General features: G+C 46.2%; 1 protein-coding gene across 20 annotated transcripts in view; it reads left to right on the plus strand.

Moving 5' to 3' along the window:
* The window catches only part of LOC102124370 (perilipin-2), a 119328-nt gene that overhangs the window by 94889 nt on the left and 6681 nt on the right, over nucleotides 1–17758 (plus strand). For 7 of the 20 annotated variants that reach the window (XM_074017396.1, XM_074017402.1, XM_074017395.1 and 4 more), the window contains 7 exons: nucleotides 4189–4240; nucleotides 4328–4523; nucleotides 8239–8321; nucleotides 10583–10868; nucleotides 11897–12078; nucleotides 13610–13744; nucleotides 15437–15727. In XM_074017396.1, coding sequence (XP_073873497.1) covers nucleotides 4189–4240; nucleotides 4328–4523; nucleotides 8239–8321; nucleotides 10583–10868; nucleotides 11897–12078; nucleotides 13610–13744; nucleotides 15437–15727 — 1225 coding nt within the window. Of the gene's footprint in view, nucleotides 1–2403; nucleotides 2709–4188; nucleotides 4241–4288; nucleotides 4524–8238; nucleotides 8322–10555; nucleotides 10869–11896; nucleotides 12079–13609; nucleotides 13745–15436; nucleotides 16322–17758 lie in introns of those variants that run through there. The other 13 variants (XM_074017399.1, XM_074017408.1, XM_074017398.1 and 10 more) reach the window with 10 other exon arrangements.

Below are 17758 nucleotides of genomic sequence, written 5' to 3' on the forward strand. Positions count from 1 at the left end.
TCTGCTTCACAGGCAAATAAAAGCAAAAAGAAGCTTGCTTAGCCTTAAGTGAGGAAATGACTCACAGGTTTAAAACAAAAAAGGAAAAGATAGAGGCATTTTGTAGGTGAAAGGGCGAGAGTCTTCTGATGCAAAATAAGAGGTCATTAGAGCAGGGATGGATTACCAATAAGCAGAGCAAACATTTGCTTAGGGAACAAACAGCCCCGGAACACAAAAAAGAAAAGAAAAATGTAATAATTTGATTGCTTAAAACACTGAAGATGGCAACATAGGAAAAAACCCAAACGAGAACTTTTTTGGATTTCGTAACACTTATTTTATGGTTTAGTATTTATGGCTTAGTTTTATATTTTATTTTGAATTACATGTGCGGAGGTGGGGGAAAAATACTGTATTTTTTCTTGCCAAGTAAGGACCATTATATATTCAGGTATAATGGTATAAGGGATATCATTTTAATGGGTCTGTTTGGAGCTTTAGATATGATCAACAGTATCTGTGTGCATGCAAGTTTGGTTAAGAAATTGGGGTAGACCGGGTGCAGTGGCTCATGCCTGTAATCCAGCACTTCCCAAGGCCGAGGCGGGCGGATTACGAGGTCAAGAGATCGAGACCATGCTGGTCAACATGGTGAAACCCCCTCTCTACTGAAAATACAAAAATCAGCTGGGCGTGGTGGCCCACGCTTGTAGTCCCAGCTACTCGGGAGGCTGAGGCACGAAAATCACTTGAACCCGGGAGGCTGGGGTTGCAGTGAGCCGAGATCGGGCCACTGCACTCCAGCCTGGTGACAGAGCGAGACTCCATCTCAAAAACAAAAACAAACAAAAAAAACAAAACAAACAAACAGAAAACAAATTGGGGTAAAAGCCTCTGAGAGTTTCCTACAGTTGCAACTCCAAAGCTTCACAAAGCCATTCCCTGGGACTCCAGCGCTGTGGGCTCCTCAGGGGGCGGACTCGCGGCGCCAGCGCCTGCTCGCCTCCCACCTCCCAACCCTCCCTTCTGCTGTACCCTCCCTGCGAGCCGCGTGCGGGGGAAGCCAGACAGCTTCATCTGGAGATCCCTGGTCACTCACGGGGGAGGAAGTCCCACGAGCCCTACCTGGCCTCAGGCGGTGGCACAACTTGTCTGCTCAAATAATCTGGTTCCAAATCCGTGCATTTTACACGAGAAAAAAACAAAACAAACAAACAAAAAGCACAACTGGGACTCAGAAGACGATTTAAGTTGTCTTTGGAAAACAGTGCATAACCCTGCACATATAAAGTTGCCTATCTCACATAAGCCTACGAAGCTATCATTCTGGAGTGATCTGGAGTTAAGTCTTTTCTTTTTCTTTTCTTTTTTTTTTTAGACAGGGTCTCACTCTGTCACTCAGGCTGGAGTGCAGTGGCGCGATCTCGACTCATTGCAGCCTCGACCACCTGGGCTCAAACGATTCACCTCAGCCACCCATCCCCCGCCCCCAACCCCGCCAAACAGCCGGGACTAGCTGGGACTAGAGGCGCGCGCCACCACGCCGGGCTCCTTTCTTTGTATTTTGGGAGAGACGGAGTTTCGCCATGTTGGCCAGGCTGGGCTCGAACTCCTGACCTCAGGTGATTCGCCCGCCTCGTCCTCCCAAAGTGCTAGAATTACAGGCGTGAGCCACCGTGCCCAGCCTCCACAAAACTTTTAAAGGTTATTAGTTCGCTAAAAATAACAGCGTAGAAGCCACTGTGCAGCGCCACGCGATCTCGGCTCACTGCAGCCTGGACCTCCCAGGTTCAAGCGATCCTCCCATCTTAGCCTCGCAGGTAGCTGGGGGACACAGGCGCGCGACACCACGCTGGGCTATTTTTAAAAATTAAAAAAAAAAAAAAATTTCGACATGCTGGTCTGGAACTCCTGGGCTCGACAGATCCTCTCGCCTCAGCCTCATAAAGTGTTGTGATTACAGGCGTGAGCCACCGCTTCCATTTTTAAAGAGTTCTATTCTGAGGACTAACGCCATTCAACAAGTCGGTGTTAATTTGTTTGCATTTTTCAAAACCCCAAAGCCAGCCTGGGTGCCATCCCCATTTGCCCCGGGCCTGTCAGTACCGCGACCACAGGCAGCGCCCCGACTCCAGGCAGGGCTACCTCCAAATCCCAGCCTCCCCAGGCTGGGCCTCCCCCCGCCCCGCTCCCGACAGGCTCTTCTCCCCGCGGCGGGGCCCCTCACCCAGGCGACACACCCTCTCACCCCGACCGGGCCCCCACCCCTCTAGGAGGGCAGGCATTGGGGGAGGGCGCCGGGACGTGCCCTAGGGTGACACTCGGGGTAGGACAGGGCGTGCTGCCGCGGGTCACGTGCTGCGGAGGCTCGGGGAGGGGCGGCGAGGCGGGGTTTATAGCCCGGGCGCCCGCGGGCCCCACGCTTTGACCGGGTGGTAGCAGCCGGAGTCGCCTTCGGGACGCGCCTGCTCTCCGCCTTTCGCTGCAGTCCGTCGGTGAGTGCGCGCCCACTCGGCGCCCCAGCGAGCCGGCCCGAGGTCCCCAGCGGCGCCCAGTTGGGGTGGGGGGCTCCCCGAGGCCTCGGGGCCGCTGCTTGCTCCCCACGGGGCTCTAAGGTGGACGGGACGCGGGGGTGGTGGTCCGAGACCCTCCGCTCCCCTCGCGGTTTCCAGATCCTGACCGGGTAGGGGCGGTCTCCTGAACCCGCGCTTTCGACCCTTGCCTTTGTGAGTTGAGGCTTCTTTCCTGCCAACAGATTTAGGGCGATTGCTATCAAGTGTCCCTTGGCCTGCCTGGGTGGTTGTGGGGAAACAATTAACATTTGTCCAAGGGACATTATCGAAAGGGAAACGCGTTAGAAAACCGCATTTTTTTTTTTTTTTTTTTTTGACGGAGTCTCCCTCTGTCGCCCAGGCTGGAGTGCAATGACTCCGCCTCCCGGGTTCAAGCGATTCTTCTGCCTCAGCCTCCAGAGCAGCTGGTATTACAGGCGCCCGCCACCACGCCTGGCTCATTTTTGTATTTTTAGTAGAGACGGGGTTTCACCATGTTGGTTAGCCTGGTCTTGAACTCCTGACCTCAAGCAATCCACCTGCCTTGGCCTCCCAAAATGCTGGGATTACAGGCGTGAGCCACTGCTCCCAGCCCGAAAACCGTATTTTATGGGTACACATTTTATGAATACACAATGGGAGTGGGATACCGACACTGGCGCGTCTTCCGCCTTCAGAGTAGTGGCGGCTCCGTTCTTGGCGAAGGGAGGGTGAGCTGGCTGGCTCAGGCACGGACGACAGCAAGCAGGTTCTTTCCCTCCCAGCTCCTGCCGCAGTCGGCTTTGTGTGGGGATGGGCTTTGGGGATGCTAAGATGACGTTTAAAGGCGTCGTAAAGTGCTTCTCTTTCTGCGTAGTCTCCCCTAAACTAGCTTCCGTCCTTTCTTTTTTTTTTTTTTTTTTTTGAGACGGAGTCTCGCTCTGCTGCCCAGGCTGGAGTGCAGTGGCCGGATCTCAGCTCACTGCAAGCTCCGCCTCCCGGGTTCACGCCATTCTCCTGCCTCAGCCTCCCGAGTAGTTGGGACTACAGGCGCCTGCCACCGCGCCCGGCTAGTTTTTTGTATTTTTTAGTAGAGACGGGGTTTCACCGTGTTAGCCAGGATGGTCTCGATCTCCTGGCCTCGTGATCCGCCCGTCTCGGCCTCCCAAAGTGCTGGGATTACAGGCTTGAGCCACCCCGCCCGGCTAGCTTACGTCCTTTCACAAGGAAGTTTTATTACGTCCCTGCAAAGCGTTCCCACTTGATCCCCACAAGAATCCCGGCTGACCAAGATGTCTTCTGCCTGAAATCTCTTAGTCTGAACCTGGGTTTTAACTTGGCTAGCATTTTTGTCAACAGATACTGCCCTTCAAAAGGCATCTCTCTATCTTGACAGAGAAACAAAACAAGTTTGTCAACAACTTTGCTTCTCCCTCCTGAGTATTGCAAGTTCACACATAAGCTCTGAAACCTTGCCTCAAAGAAGGGAGTGGGGTTGTGTGGGTGTGGGTCCTTCAGGAGGAGGACTCTGAGAGCTGGAAAGAGGAAAGAAGTACAGAAGACTACAGGGAACTCACCCTGAATTTTTCTCTACTTGAAATCAGCATTTGCCTGGGTTGGGGAATGAATTTGGGAGAGTCATCCCAGTGTTCTGAAATAAGTCTCTTTTCTGCAGATTTCTTTCTCCAGGAAGAAAAATGGCATCCGTTGCAGTTGATCCACAACCGGTATGAATTTCTAGTAGCCTTTGCCTACTTTCTCTCCTCTTGTGTTTTGAGACATTAATAAGCACACCCTCCCTACTTTGATTGCAGAGTGTGGTGACTCGGGTGATCAGCCTGCCCTTGGTGAGCTCCACGTATGACCTCATGTCCTCAGCCTATCTCAGTACAAAGGACCAATATCCCTACCTGAAGTCTGTGTGTGAGATGGCAGAGAAGGGCGTGAAGACCATCACCTCCGTGGCCATGACCAGTGCTCTGCCCATCATCCAGAAGCTAGAGCCGCAAAGTGAGTTCTGATTTTTCAAGATGCAGTCAAGACACTGGTCAGTGGTGAGCCCCTGAGCTCACAGCAGTAACATCCAGAACTCCTTAGCCTTTCCTGGGGTATACTCTGCCTTTACCTAGAAACTTTCAGGTGACCCTCATTACCATAAAAGGCCCGTTTCTTTTTATTTTCTTTTTTTTTTTTTGAGATGGAGTCTCGGTCTATTGCCCAGGCTGTAGCACAGTGGCGCGATCTCAGCTCACCGCAACCTCTGCCTGCTGGGTTCAAGCGATTCTCCTGCCTCAGCCTCCTGAGTAGTTGGGACTACAGGCTTCCGCCACCACACCCAGCTAATTTTTGTATTTTTAGTAGAGACGTGGTTTCACAATATTGGCCAGGCTTAACTCCTGACTTTGTGATTCACCTACCTTGGCCTCCCAAAGTGCTGGGATTACAGGCATGAGCCACCGTGCCTGTCCATAGAAGGCCTGTTTCATAGCATTGGCAGATGTTTATGATCCTTTAATTAAAAATCCCCCAGAGGACGGGTATGGTGGCTTACACCTGTAATCCTAGCACTTTGGGCGGCCTAGGTGGGAGGATCGCTTGATGCCTGGAATTTGAGACTGCTTATTGTAGTTTCTGCCTCCAGGACTCAGGCGATTCTTCTGCCTCAGCTCCCCAAGTAGTTGGGATTACAGGCATACACCACCATGCCCAGTTAATTTTGTATTTTTAGTAGAGATAGGGTTTCGCCATGTTGGCCAGGCTGGTCTGGAACTCCTGACCTCAGGTGATCCGCCCGGCTCGGCCTCCCAAAGTGCTGGGACTACAGGTGTGAGCCACCATGCCCTGCTGTGAATGAGTTTTAGAAATGGATAGTGGTGATGGTTGTATAATGTTGTAAATGGACTTAATGCCACTGAATTGCGCGGTTAAAAATGGTTGAAATGGTGAAGTTTGTTATGTATATTTTACCAAAATAAAAAATAGAAATCTCATACTCCATGAGAAATCTCATACTGTCATACTTAATAGTCACTCCCCATTTCCTTCCAACTGCCCTGAGGCAGCTACTAATCTACTTTGTCTTTATAGATTTGCCTATGCTGGATATTTCTTATAAATGAAATCATAAAATGTGTGGGCTTTTTTGTGGGGAAAAGAAAGAGAGATCAGACTGTTACTGTGTCTATATAGAAAGAAGTAGACATAAGAGACTCCATTTTTGTTCTGTACTAAGAAAAATTCTTCCATCCTGGCTAACATGGTGAAACCCCGTCTCTACTAAAATACAAAAAAAATTAGCTGGGCGTGGTGGCAGGCGCCTGTAGTCCCAGCTACTCGGGAGGCTGAGGCAGGAGAATGGCGTAAACCCGGGAGGCGGAGCTTGCAGTGAGCCGAGATCGCGCCACTGCACTCCAGCCTGGGCGACAGAGCGAGACTCCGTCTCAAAAAAAAAAAAAAAAAAAGAAAAAAAAATTCTTCTGCCATTGAGATGCTGTTAATCTGTAACCCTACCCCCAACCCTGTCCTTGCAGAGACATGTGCTGTGGTGACTCAAGGTTTAGTGGATTTGGGGCTGCGCAGGATGTGCTTTGTTAAACAAGTGCCCAAAGGCAGTATGTTTGTTAAAAGTCATCACCATTCTCTTAATGTCAAGTCCCCAGGGACACAAACACTACACACAGGGACCTCTGCCTAGGAAAGCTAGTTATTGTCCAAGGTTTCTCCCCATGTGATAGTCTGAAATATGGCCTCATGGGATGGGAAAGACCTGATCGTCCCCTAGCCCCGACACCCGTAAAGGGTCTGTGCTGAGGAGGACTAGTACAAGAGGAAAGAAGGCCTCTTGGCAGTTGAGGTAGAGAAAGGCATCTGTCTCCTGCCCATCCCTAGGCAATGGAATGAAACCCAATTATATGTTCTATTTACTGAGATAGGAGAAAAGAGATAGGAGAAAAATCCACCTTAGGGCTGGAGGTGGGACGTGCTAGCAGGCAATGCTGCTCTTTATGCACTGAAAATGTTTATGGAGATGTTTGCATATATGCACATCAAAGCACAGCACTTTTCCTTAAACTTACTCAGGTCACAGAGATCTTTTATTCATGTCTTTCTGCTGACCTTCTTCCTGCTGTGACCCTATTGTCCTGCCACTTCCCCCTCTCTGAGATGGTAAAGATAATTATCAATAAATACTGAGGGAACTCAGAGACCGGTGCTGGCGTGGGTCCTCTGTATGCTGAGCTCCGGTCCCCTGGGCCCACTTTCCTTTCTCTATGTCTCTATGTTTCTGTGTCTCTTTCTTTTCTCAAGTCTCTTGTTCCACCTGACGAGAAACGCCCACAGGTGTGGAGGGGCAGGCCACCCCTTCATCTTTGTGATTGGCTTCTTTCATTGAGCATAATGTTTTCAGAGTTAATCTATCTTGTCACATCATATCAGTACTTCATCTCTTTTTATTGTGGAATAGTAATTCACTGTCTAGACAGACAATATTTTATTCATCAACTGATGGATGTTTGGGTTCATTCTACTTTTGGAGATTATGTATAATGCTTCTAGGAACATTTGTGTACAAGTTTTTGTGTGGACATATGTTTTCAGGTTTTTTTGGCATATACCTAGGAGTGGAATTGCTGAGTTATATAATAAGTATTTAAGCTTTTGAGGAGCTGCCAGACTGTTTCCAAATCAGCTGTACCATTTTACATTCCCACCAGCACTGTATGGAGGCTCCAGTGTCTCCACATCGCGAACTGCTTTTGCATAAAGATTTAAATCATTCTTTCAAATGGTTAAGCCAGGGACTTGTAGGATTATAAGGAGCCTTTAGAGACCAGCCATTCCAACTCTGCTACTTCCTAAATGAATTTGGTGTTTGTACTTGGCTTGGTATTCTTAGTGGGAAGCTCACACTAAAATCTCGCTTGTTAGGGAGATCCAGGGTGGTCTTAGCATACTCTTTCCTAGTGAGAACCCCAAATACACTGACATGTGCTGAAGTAAGTGTAGGTAGGGATTAAACTGGCTCGGGAATACCAACTTTAAGAGAGTTTCCAGATACCTTATTCTCTGAATGAGAGTTCAGGGAAAGCCTGGATACTCTTGGCATTAACATTAGGGGCCAGTTGATGAGGAAGAAGCTTCAGAGCCAGCTTCCTGTTTGTCCTGTCACTGCCTCTGCCTCTGCCTGCTCCTCCCTCATACCCCCATATTTCCTTTTCTGTAGAAGAGAGTTGCCAGCAACTTGCCAGGCCTCTTTCTGTCAGAGCTAGAGAAACCAGGCAATGCATTCTGTTGTATAAGATTAACATTCTTGCCTTTTTTTTTTTTTTTTTTTTTTTTGAGATGGAGTCTCGCTTTGTCACCCAGGCTGGAGTGCAATGGCACGATCTCGGCTCACTGGAACCTCTGCTTCCCGGGTTCAAGCAATTCTCTTGCCTCAGCCTCCCGAGTAGCTGGGACTACAGGCGCACGCCACCACGCCCAGCTAATTTTTGTATTTTTAGTGGAGACGGGGTTTCACCACATTGGCCAGGATGGTCTCGATCTCTTGACCTTGTGATCCACCCGCCTCAGCCTCCCAAAGTGCTGGTATTACAGGTGTGAGCCACTGCTCCTGGCCCATTCTTACCATTTTTTAAATAAGGCTAAAAGTATAAGGTATGGTAATGTGTGTTCATTCTACACCTACAGTACTACATTAACATTTTCCCATTTGTGATTCTAGTTGCAGTTGCCAATATCTATGCCTGTAAGGGGCTAGACAGGATTGAGGAGAGACTGCCTATTCTGAATCAGCCATCAACTCAGGTGAGCTTGGGACTAAAGTGCTGAGGCTTGACACTTCACATGTTTTCATGTTCTATCTGTTAGCACAAGCTGTACATACCACAAATAGGCAAATACTTAACTTGTTTTCCCAACCTGGATCTGGATGTGTGTTTGAAAAATAATAGCCGCTTCCTTACTTCCTGAACTGTTGTCAAGTTGTATCTATGAAGCAGAGAAGAACTAACCTCCTTTGGATTAGAAAACTTTTAGTGTGGTGTCTATCAATTTGTGTCTTTGCTCCTGTAGATGAAATTGCTGTCTCAAGTAACTGATTCTCTTGTGGTATTAAATAAATGCAGAGTAACTGATTCTCTTGTGGTATTAAATAAATGCAGAGTTGATATATATATAAACTTTTCTCACCTGGCTTGTACAATGCTGCCAGGAACTACCATCCACATGGGATAGCTAGCCAGTGTTGACAAAAATGATAGGCTCATCTGTCCTGGTGATCCTTTGATTCAGATAATGTCCTAAAATTTTGTTTCAAATTAAGAATACAGAATGGCACAAAAGGATACCAGTTAGGGAAAAATATAGCTCTGTGTCTTTTCATAATCTAAATGCAGTCATCTGTCAGTTAGTGATGGGAATATGTTTTGAGAAATGCATCATTAGGTGATTTTACCATTGTGTAAACATCACAGAGTATACTCACACTAACCTAAATGGTAGAGCCCAGTGGTCCCCAAGCTTTTTGGCACCAGGAACTGGTTCCGTGGAAGACAGTTTTTCCATGGATCGGCAGGGGGCGGGTGGTGTTTTTGGGATGATTCAAGTGTACTATATTTATCATTAGATTCTCATAAGGAGCAGACAACTGCACGCATGCGCATGCACAGTTCACAGGGTTAGGGTTAGGTCTCCTATGAGAATCTAATACCGCCTCTGACTGGTAATGGACTGGTAATGGTCCATGGCCCGGGGGTTAGGGACTCATGGTATAACCTGCTATATACCTAGGCTGTATGGTAGATAGCCTGTTGCTTGCTTCTAGGCTACAAACCTGCACAGCATGACTACATTGACTACTATAACACAATGATAAGTATTTGTGTATCTAAACGTAGAAAAGGTACAGTGAAAAAAAAAAAGGTATACCTGTTATAGGGCAGTCCATTATAATCTTTTGGGACTATCATCGAATATGTGGTCCATCGCTGACCAAAATGTTATGTGGTTCACAACTATAGATAAGTTTAGTGTATAGCCTTTAGAATGCTTGTGCAAATCTTTTAAATTTTTCACTTACATTGCTTGAGACTATGCTAATGGTGAGAGCTATTTTCCATTTTGAATATTTTCTTTAAATGTTGGTGACTTGTGTTACCAACACAAGTTTGGCTCACTGCAGCCTCTTCCTCCTGGCTTCAAGCAATTGTCCTGCTTCAGCATCCCTAGTAGCTGGGTTCACAGGCATGCCCCGCTACACCCAGCTATTTTTTTTTTTTATTGTTTGTTTGTTTTTGAGATGGAGTTTCACTCTTGTTGCCCAGGCTGTAGTGCAATGGTGCAATTTTGGCTCACTGCAACCTCCACCTCATGGGTTCAAGCGATTCTTCTGCCTCAGTCTCCCAAGTAGCTGGGGTTACAGGCATGTGCCACCACGCCCGACTAATTTTTTGTATTTAGTAAAGACAGGGTTTCACCATGTTGGTCAGGCTAGTCTTGAACTCCTGACCTCAGGTGATCCAACTGCCTCAGCTTTCCAAAGTGCTGGGATTACAGGCGTGAGCCACCATGCTGGCCATGTATAATAACTGCATACTAATAACACCCTGAGGGCCAGGTTTAGTTTGATCTTCAGTTTCCTTTCTGAAATTATGTGACTTTGAAATAAGCTATATAACTTACCTTTTCTTTTCTCTTTTCTTTTCTCTTCTTTCTTTTTTTCTTCTTCTTTTTTTTTTTTTTTTTTTGAGACAGGGTCTTGCTCTGTCACCCAGGCTGAGTGCAGTGGCACAATCACGGCTCACTGCAGCCTTGGCAAACAGACAGATTTCATATCTGTTTACTTCATTTGCTCCTCCAGCAATTCCCAAGGATTGGCAGGTAGGGCAGATACACTTGATAGGGAAATTCAGGCTTATCAACTCTTAGTGACTTGCCCAAGACCTAAAGCTAGAATGAGAGGACTAGATTCCTTTAACTCTTCACCTGTGCTGCCTTAGCTAAGACCTTGAGTATGTCCTTGTGCTCATGTTTCTCACCAGCCAAGGGATCTGCTTTTCAACTTATAGATTGTTGCCAATGCCAAAGGTGCTGTGACTGGGGCAAAAGATGCTGTGACGACTACCGTGACTGGGGCCAAGGATTCTGTGGCCAGCACGATCACAGGGGTGATGGACAAGACCAAAGGGGCAGTGACTGGCAGTGTGGAGAAGACCAAGTCTGTGGTCAGTGGCAGCATTAACACAGTATTGGGGAGTCGGATGATGCAGCTCGTGAACAGTGGCGTAGAAAATGCACTCACCAAATCAGAGCTGTTGGTAGAACAGTACCTCCCTCTCACTGAGGAAGAACTAGGTAACTGGAATTTTATCTTCAAATACTGTTTTATATTAAATCTTTTTTAAACAGCTTCATTGACATACACTCCTATCTTTAGTCTAAATTTACACAGTTGTGCAAGCATCACCGCAATACAGTTTTAGAATACTTCTGCTACCCCAAAAGATCCTCATGCCTGTTTGCAGTCAATCCTTTTTAATTTAATTTAATTTTATAGAGATGGAATCTCACTATGTTACACAGGCTGATCTCGAACTCCTGGGTTCAAATGATCCACCTGCCTTGACTTCCCAAAGTGTTGGGATTACAGATGTGAGCAACCACTAATCTTTTTGCCTTTATAGATTTTCCTTCCTAAAGCAATCATAAAGTTCACATTGAATTGTACATAGTAAGTTTTCAAACTTTAGCAAAAATTGGCCTTGAAAAATATTTTCTGTAAATGGATTGCTTTATAAAATCCTCATTACAAAGAATCATCATTAGGTAATGTGTGCCAGGTATCATGCCGCTCAAGTTCACTGTAGGCTGGGCACAATGGTGCATGCCTATAATCCCAGCACTTTGGGAGGCTGAGACAGGCAGATCACTTGAGTTCAGGAATTTGAGATTAGCCTGGGCAACATGAAGAAACCCTAAAAAACACAAAAATTAGCTGGGCGTGGTGGCTTGTTCCTATATTCCCAGCTACTCGGGAGGCTGAGGTGAGAGGATCAGTTGAGCCTGGGAGGTTGAGGCTGCAGTGAGCCAAGATTGCGCCACTGTACTCCAGGCTGGGCAACAGAGCAAGACGCTGTTTCCAAAAAAAAAAGGCAGTTTACTCTAGTGGAAAATACGTGTAGATGCATGCAGTGTGTAGCAGATACAGTAATATGTTCAGGGTAGTCAAGTCCAGCAGCAGACATGAGCAGTCTTGGAAAAATGACTACATGATTGCTAAGTGATTGGGTAGAAGTAAGAAAGTCAAGACCCAGGTTAGAGTCCAGGCCATATCAGTTGTCGCTGTGATCCCTTGTTTTTTTATCTCTTATTTCTAACTTCAGAAAAAGAAGCAAAAAAAGTTGAAGGATTTGATGTCGTTCAGAAGCCAAGTTATTATGTTAGACTGGGATCCCTATCTACCAAGCTTCGCTCCCGTGCCTACCAGCAGGCTCTCAGCAGGGTTAAAGAAGCTAAGCAAAAAAGCCAAGAGACCATTTCTCAGCTCCATTCTACTGTTCACCTGGTGAGTAAAACTTTATTTTAAGGTATCTGAAGTGGGTTCATTTATCTCTAGGACCAAGAATTAATGTAATCACAAAATCCAAGAATTTCACTGTTACTTGAACAATCCAATAGAAAACTGGACAAAGAATATGAAGACAGCTCACAGAAAAAGGAAGTATAAATAGCTGAAATATATGAAGTAATGCTAATCTCGCTCTGAGGGGTCAAGTACCAACATCTCTCTTGTCCTGCCACACGGGAAATGTGGCTGTTGGCAACGGTGTAGAAAAAGAACCACACTTATACAGCTCTTGCTCTAAGGGACTGATTCAAGAGACAGTTTTAGGAAAGTTACAAACATACCCACTCTTCGAGCAGTTTTACTTTTTATCTTTCGGATGTGTTTATTTGTTTAAAGTTGCAAGAGACTATAACAATGGACATCCACTAACAGGACTAATTAAATTGATATATCACAATAGACTACTGTAGCCATTAAAGGTTGCCAAGTTAGAGAACAGTATGTACCATTCTGTACTGCCATAAGAAAACCATTTCTTCCTTGAAGGGGAAATAGGTGGTTGGCAACAGGGAAGAGGAAGGTCAAATTCCTTTCTGTTTTGTAATTCTAACATCCTTTACTCATGTGCACATTAAATTTTAGTTGCTGGCTGGGCGTGGTGGCTCATGCCTATAATCCCAGCACTTTAGGAGGGCAAGGTAGGCGGATCACTTGAGGTCAGGAGTTCGAGACCAGCCTGGCCAACATGGTGAAACCCTATCTCTACTAAAAATACAAAAATTAGGTGGGCATGGTGGCATATGCCTGTAATCCCAGCTACTCAGGAGGCTGAGGCAGGACAATTGCTTGAACCCAGGAGACGGAGGTTCAGGGAGCTGTGATCACGCCACTGCACTTCAGTCTGGGTGATGGAGTGAGACTCTCTCAAAAAAAAAAAAAAAAAAATTTTTTTTTTCGTTACTTTACCTGTGCTAAACTGGAGGTAAATTTGGAGTCAGTGATTTAACAGTTAGAGGCAGTAAAGAGCTATTACTGCTTGGTTAATTTACACATACTGATAATAAATAACAATGATAGCAGGAATAGATCTCATTCAACTCCAGGAAATTCTTAGTTTTTTTTTTTTTTTTTTTTTTTTTGAGACGGAGTCTCACTCTATCGCCCAGGCTGGAGCGCAGTGGCCAGATCTCAGCTTACTGCAAGCTCCGCCTCCCGGGTTTATGCCATTCTCCTGCCTCAGCCCCCCGAGTAGCTGGGACTACAGGCGCCTGCCACCTCGCCTGGCTAGTTTTTTGTATTTTTTTTTAAGTAGAGACAGGGTTTCACCGTGTTAGTCAGGATGGTCTCGATCTCCTGACCTCGTGATCCGCCCGCCTCGGCCTCCCAAAGTGCTGGGATTACAGGCTTGAGCCACCGCGCCCGGCCAATTCTTAGTTTTTATATTGCCTGATTTACATCATACATCTGCAAATGGGCTAACATGAATATCTGACTTGCGTGTTCCTTTGTCTTGTTTCAATGTGTCTAGATTGAATTTGCCAGGAAGAATGTGCATAGTGCCAATCAGAAAATTCAGGATGCTCAGGATAAGCTCTACCTCTCATGGGTGGAGTGGAAAAGGAGCATTGGATACGATGATACTGATGAGTCCCACTGTGCTGAGGTAAGATGACTGGGACAGTCATTCGCTGATTTCTGAAGAAGTTCTTGTCAGACTTTTCATTTCAATTCTTCCATACTATGTCTTAGAATACTCTTCTGTATCAAAAGGTTGAACGATACCATGTGCATAGGTGGCTAGTTATGTGGCAGAAAAGCAAAACTAGGCAGGGAATAATTTTATCTAACAACCTATGAGTATACATATGCCCCAAGTGAGATACAACTAAATGAGAAACATAGGCCTTGCCCTCATAATGGGTACAGAATAACAGGGGATACAGCCAGCCATGCTGTCCTATTGTGCCCTTTTTTTTTTTTCCAATGCTCCTTGCAGAAGAGGGCTATCCCATAGGCAGTACGCTCAGAGTAGCCAAGTCCGGTTGTTTTTTAACAGCATCAATACAGGCACTATTGGCCGCGCGCGGTGGCTCACGCCTGTAATCCCAACGCTTTGGGAGGCCGAGGTGGGCAGATCATGAGGTCAGGAAATCGAGACCATCCTGGCCAACATGGTGAAACCCTGTCTCTACTAAAAATACAAAAAATGAGCCAGGCATGGTGGCACGTGCCTGTAGTCCCAGCTACTTGGGCGGCTGAGGCAGGATAATCGCTTGAACCCAGGAGTCAGACGTTGCAGTGAGCCGAGATCACACCACTGCCCTCCAGCCTGGGCAACAGAGCAAGACTCTGTCTCAAAAAACAAAAGAAAATATATGGGAAGACTATCTCAGGCAGCCTTGGAGTAGGGGTAGGTGAGTCACATTGCTTCCTGGAAGAGATGAATGGTAAACTGAGAACTAATGGGTGAATAAACTAAGTGAAAGGGCAATAAGGTGACTAAGGTTCTAGAGAGAAGACATAGCATCTTGGCTGGGTGCAATGGCTCACACCTGTAATCTCAGCACTTTGGGAGGCCAAGGCAGGCAGATCACTTGAGCCCAGGAATTCAGGACCAGCCTGGGCAACTGTGAAACCCCCATCTCTACAAAAAATGCAAAAATTAGCAGGGCGTGGTGGTGTGCACCTGTAGTCCTAGTTGCTTGGGAGGCTGAGGTGGGTGGATCACCTAAGCCAAGAGGTCAGGGCTGCAGTGAGCCATGATTGTGCCACTGCCTTCCAGCCTGGGAGACAGACTGAGACCCTGTCTCAAAAAGAAAAAAAGAAAAAAAAAAAACAAAAACAAAAAAACAGAAAGAAATATCCTCTAGGATATTCTAGGAAATGTCCTAGAAAGTGGTTCTTTGCTTCCCAAAAGCTCTGAAGTCAGTAAACAGTGTTTCACCATTTTGGCCAAGATGGTCTCCATCTCCTGCAAGGAGCATGTCTTGTCATCTTATTTGAGGAGGGAATATATATATTACATTACTAGAATGAAGTACATTTCCATTCTTTTGGGTCTCCCCTACCTAATATGTTTCTTCAGTTTAAGATGATGAACTTTGGAGACTCAGGCACTAGTTCGAATCCCTACCCAGCTGTTTTCCAGTTGTTAACTGAAGCCATCTACTTAAACTCTAAGCTTATATCCACATCTATGAAATGTGAATAATACTGCTGCACTCGGCATTGTAATGAGGATTTTTAAAAGCCGAAGAATCCATATATGTGGTGGCCACATAACCAGCTTACTGTCATTGAACTAACTTAACATAGCACTGCTGGATCCACTGCTAATTTTAAGTTTTATTTTTAGCACATTGAGTCACGTACTCTTGAAATTGCCCGCAACCTGACTCAGCAGCTCCAGACCACGTGCCACAACCTGCTGTCCAACATCCAAGGTGTACCGCAGAACATCCAAGATCAGGCCAAGCACATGGGGGTGATGGCAGGCGACATCTACTCAGTGTTCCGCAGTGCTGCCTCCTTTAAGGAAGTGTCTGACAGCCTCCTCACTTCTAGCAAGGGGCAGCTGCAGAAAATGAAGGAATCTTTAGATGATGTGATGGATTATCTTGTTAACAACACGCCCCTCAACTGGCTGGTAGGTCCCTTTTATCCTCAGCTGACTGAGTCTCAGAATGCTCAGGACCAAGGTGCAGAGATGGACAAGAGCAGCCAGGAGACCCAGCGATCTGAGCACAAAACTCATTAAACCTGCCCCTGCACTAGTGCATGATGTGGCCAGGCAGATGACCTGTTATGTTGAAATTAACTTGCTAGGCAACCCTAAATTGGGAAGCAAGAAGCTAGTAAAAAGGCCCTCAATTATAGTTGTTTCTAGCTGAATTAAGAGCTTTAAAGTTTCTGGCATTAGCAGATGATTCTGTTCACCTGGTAAGAAAAGAATGCTAGGCTTGTCAGAGCCTATAGCCAGAACTCAGAAAAAATTCAAGTGCACTTACGTTCTCATTCTGTGGCCATTGTGTTGCCTCTGTTCCTGTTTGTATTGAATAAAAACATCTTCATGTGGGCTGGGGTAGAAACTGGTGTCAGCTCTGGTATGATCTGAAAAGTCTTCTTCACTGGTTTATCTCATGATGATTACTTGTAAAACTTGATTTTAGCTTTTTATTTCTCAAATAGGAATAATACTACGTTTGAATTCAATAAAATTCACTGCAGGATAGACAAGTTACATGCTGTTTGTTCCATATGCTTTGTGTGTTGCTTTCGTAGAGCTGCTTAACCTGCATGACAGAGTTATTATACATACATGAATTTCAGTTGGCCTGTTGGGGAATTTGGCAGAGTGAGAACATTGGAAGGCTAATGTTAAAAATGGGATGCTTGATAACAGATTAAAAAAAAACTAAAAGCTGATGTGCATACTCAAATTTTACTAGGTGACAGTTGGCCCTCTTTGTTTGCCAACTTACTGGACCCCTGTGAGTGGGTTGGTTTGTTTGTTTGTTTTTGAGACGGAGTCTCGCTCTGTTGCCCAGGCTGGTGTGCGGTGGCCGGATCTCGGCTCACTGCAAGCTCCGCCTCCCGGGTTTACGCCATTCTCCTGCCTCAGCCTCCTGAGTAGCTGGGACTACAGGCGCCCGCCACCGTGCCCGGCTAGTTTTTTGTATTTTTTAGTAGAGACGGGGTTTCACCATGTTAGCCAGGATGGTCCACGATCTCCTGACCTCGTGATCCGCCCGCCTCGGCCTCCCAAAGTGCTGGGATTACAGGCTTGAGCCACCGCGCCTGGCCTGTTTTTAAACCAGTAAAATGTCCTAATCATGTCTGACTACCTTACTGAAAAGGAATCAGAGCTGAAAGGAAGCAAGTGATTATTTAAATCAGTGTCATGTAAAGTCACTGGGCATTTCTTGCCAGGGAACCAGTTAAAGTGTGAGTCCTAAAGAGAGATTCTTCAGTGTCCAGCCTCAGCTGGACTTTACTTACTGTGTCGTTATTTTGGGAGAAAGTCACTAACCTCAGTTGTTGTTGGGGAGGTACATATAGAAGACCATGTGAGACTAATTAGAAGTAAAAAGACTTTAAGCCCCCTGTAGACAAAGGTTCTTTTTTTTTTTTTTTGAGACAGGCGTGAGCCACTGCGCCCGGCCGACAAAGGTTCTTCTTACCTCCTGCCTATAGTATCCAGACTTCTAGTCCATTCAACATTGGTTATTTAGGAACTATCCTGAATCTCCTTATCATGCATATGCAATATGTCAAACTAGTTTTTAAAAGTGAGTCTCAGAACTTGTGAAATAGGCCCGGCACTGTGGCTCACACCTGTAATCCCAGCACTTTGGGAGGCCGAGACAGGCAGATCACCTGAGGTTAGGGGTTTAACACCAGCCTGACCAACAACGTGAAACTCTGTCTCTACAAAAAATACAAAAATTAGCCTGGCCTGGTGGTGTGTGCCTATAATCCCAGCTACTTGGGAGGCTGGGGAAGGAGAATCCCCTGCGTCTGGGAGGTGGAGGCTGCAGTGAGCCAAGATCTTGCCATTGCACTCCAACCTGAGCAACAGAGTGAGACTGTCTCAAAAAAAAAAAAGAATAAGGCCGGGCGCGGTGGCTCAAGCCTGTAATCCCAGCACTTTGGGAGGCCGAGACGGGCGGATCACGAG

This window comes from Macaca fascicularis, chromosome 15 (genome assembly GCF_037993035.2).
Source record: "Macaca fascicularis isolate 582-1 chromosome 15, T2T-MFA8v1.1".
Taxonomy (NCBI): Eukaryota; Metazoa; Chordata; class Mammalia; order Primates; family Cercopithecidae; genus Macaca; species Macaca fascicularis.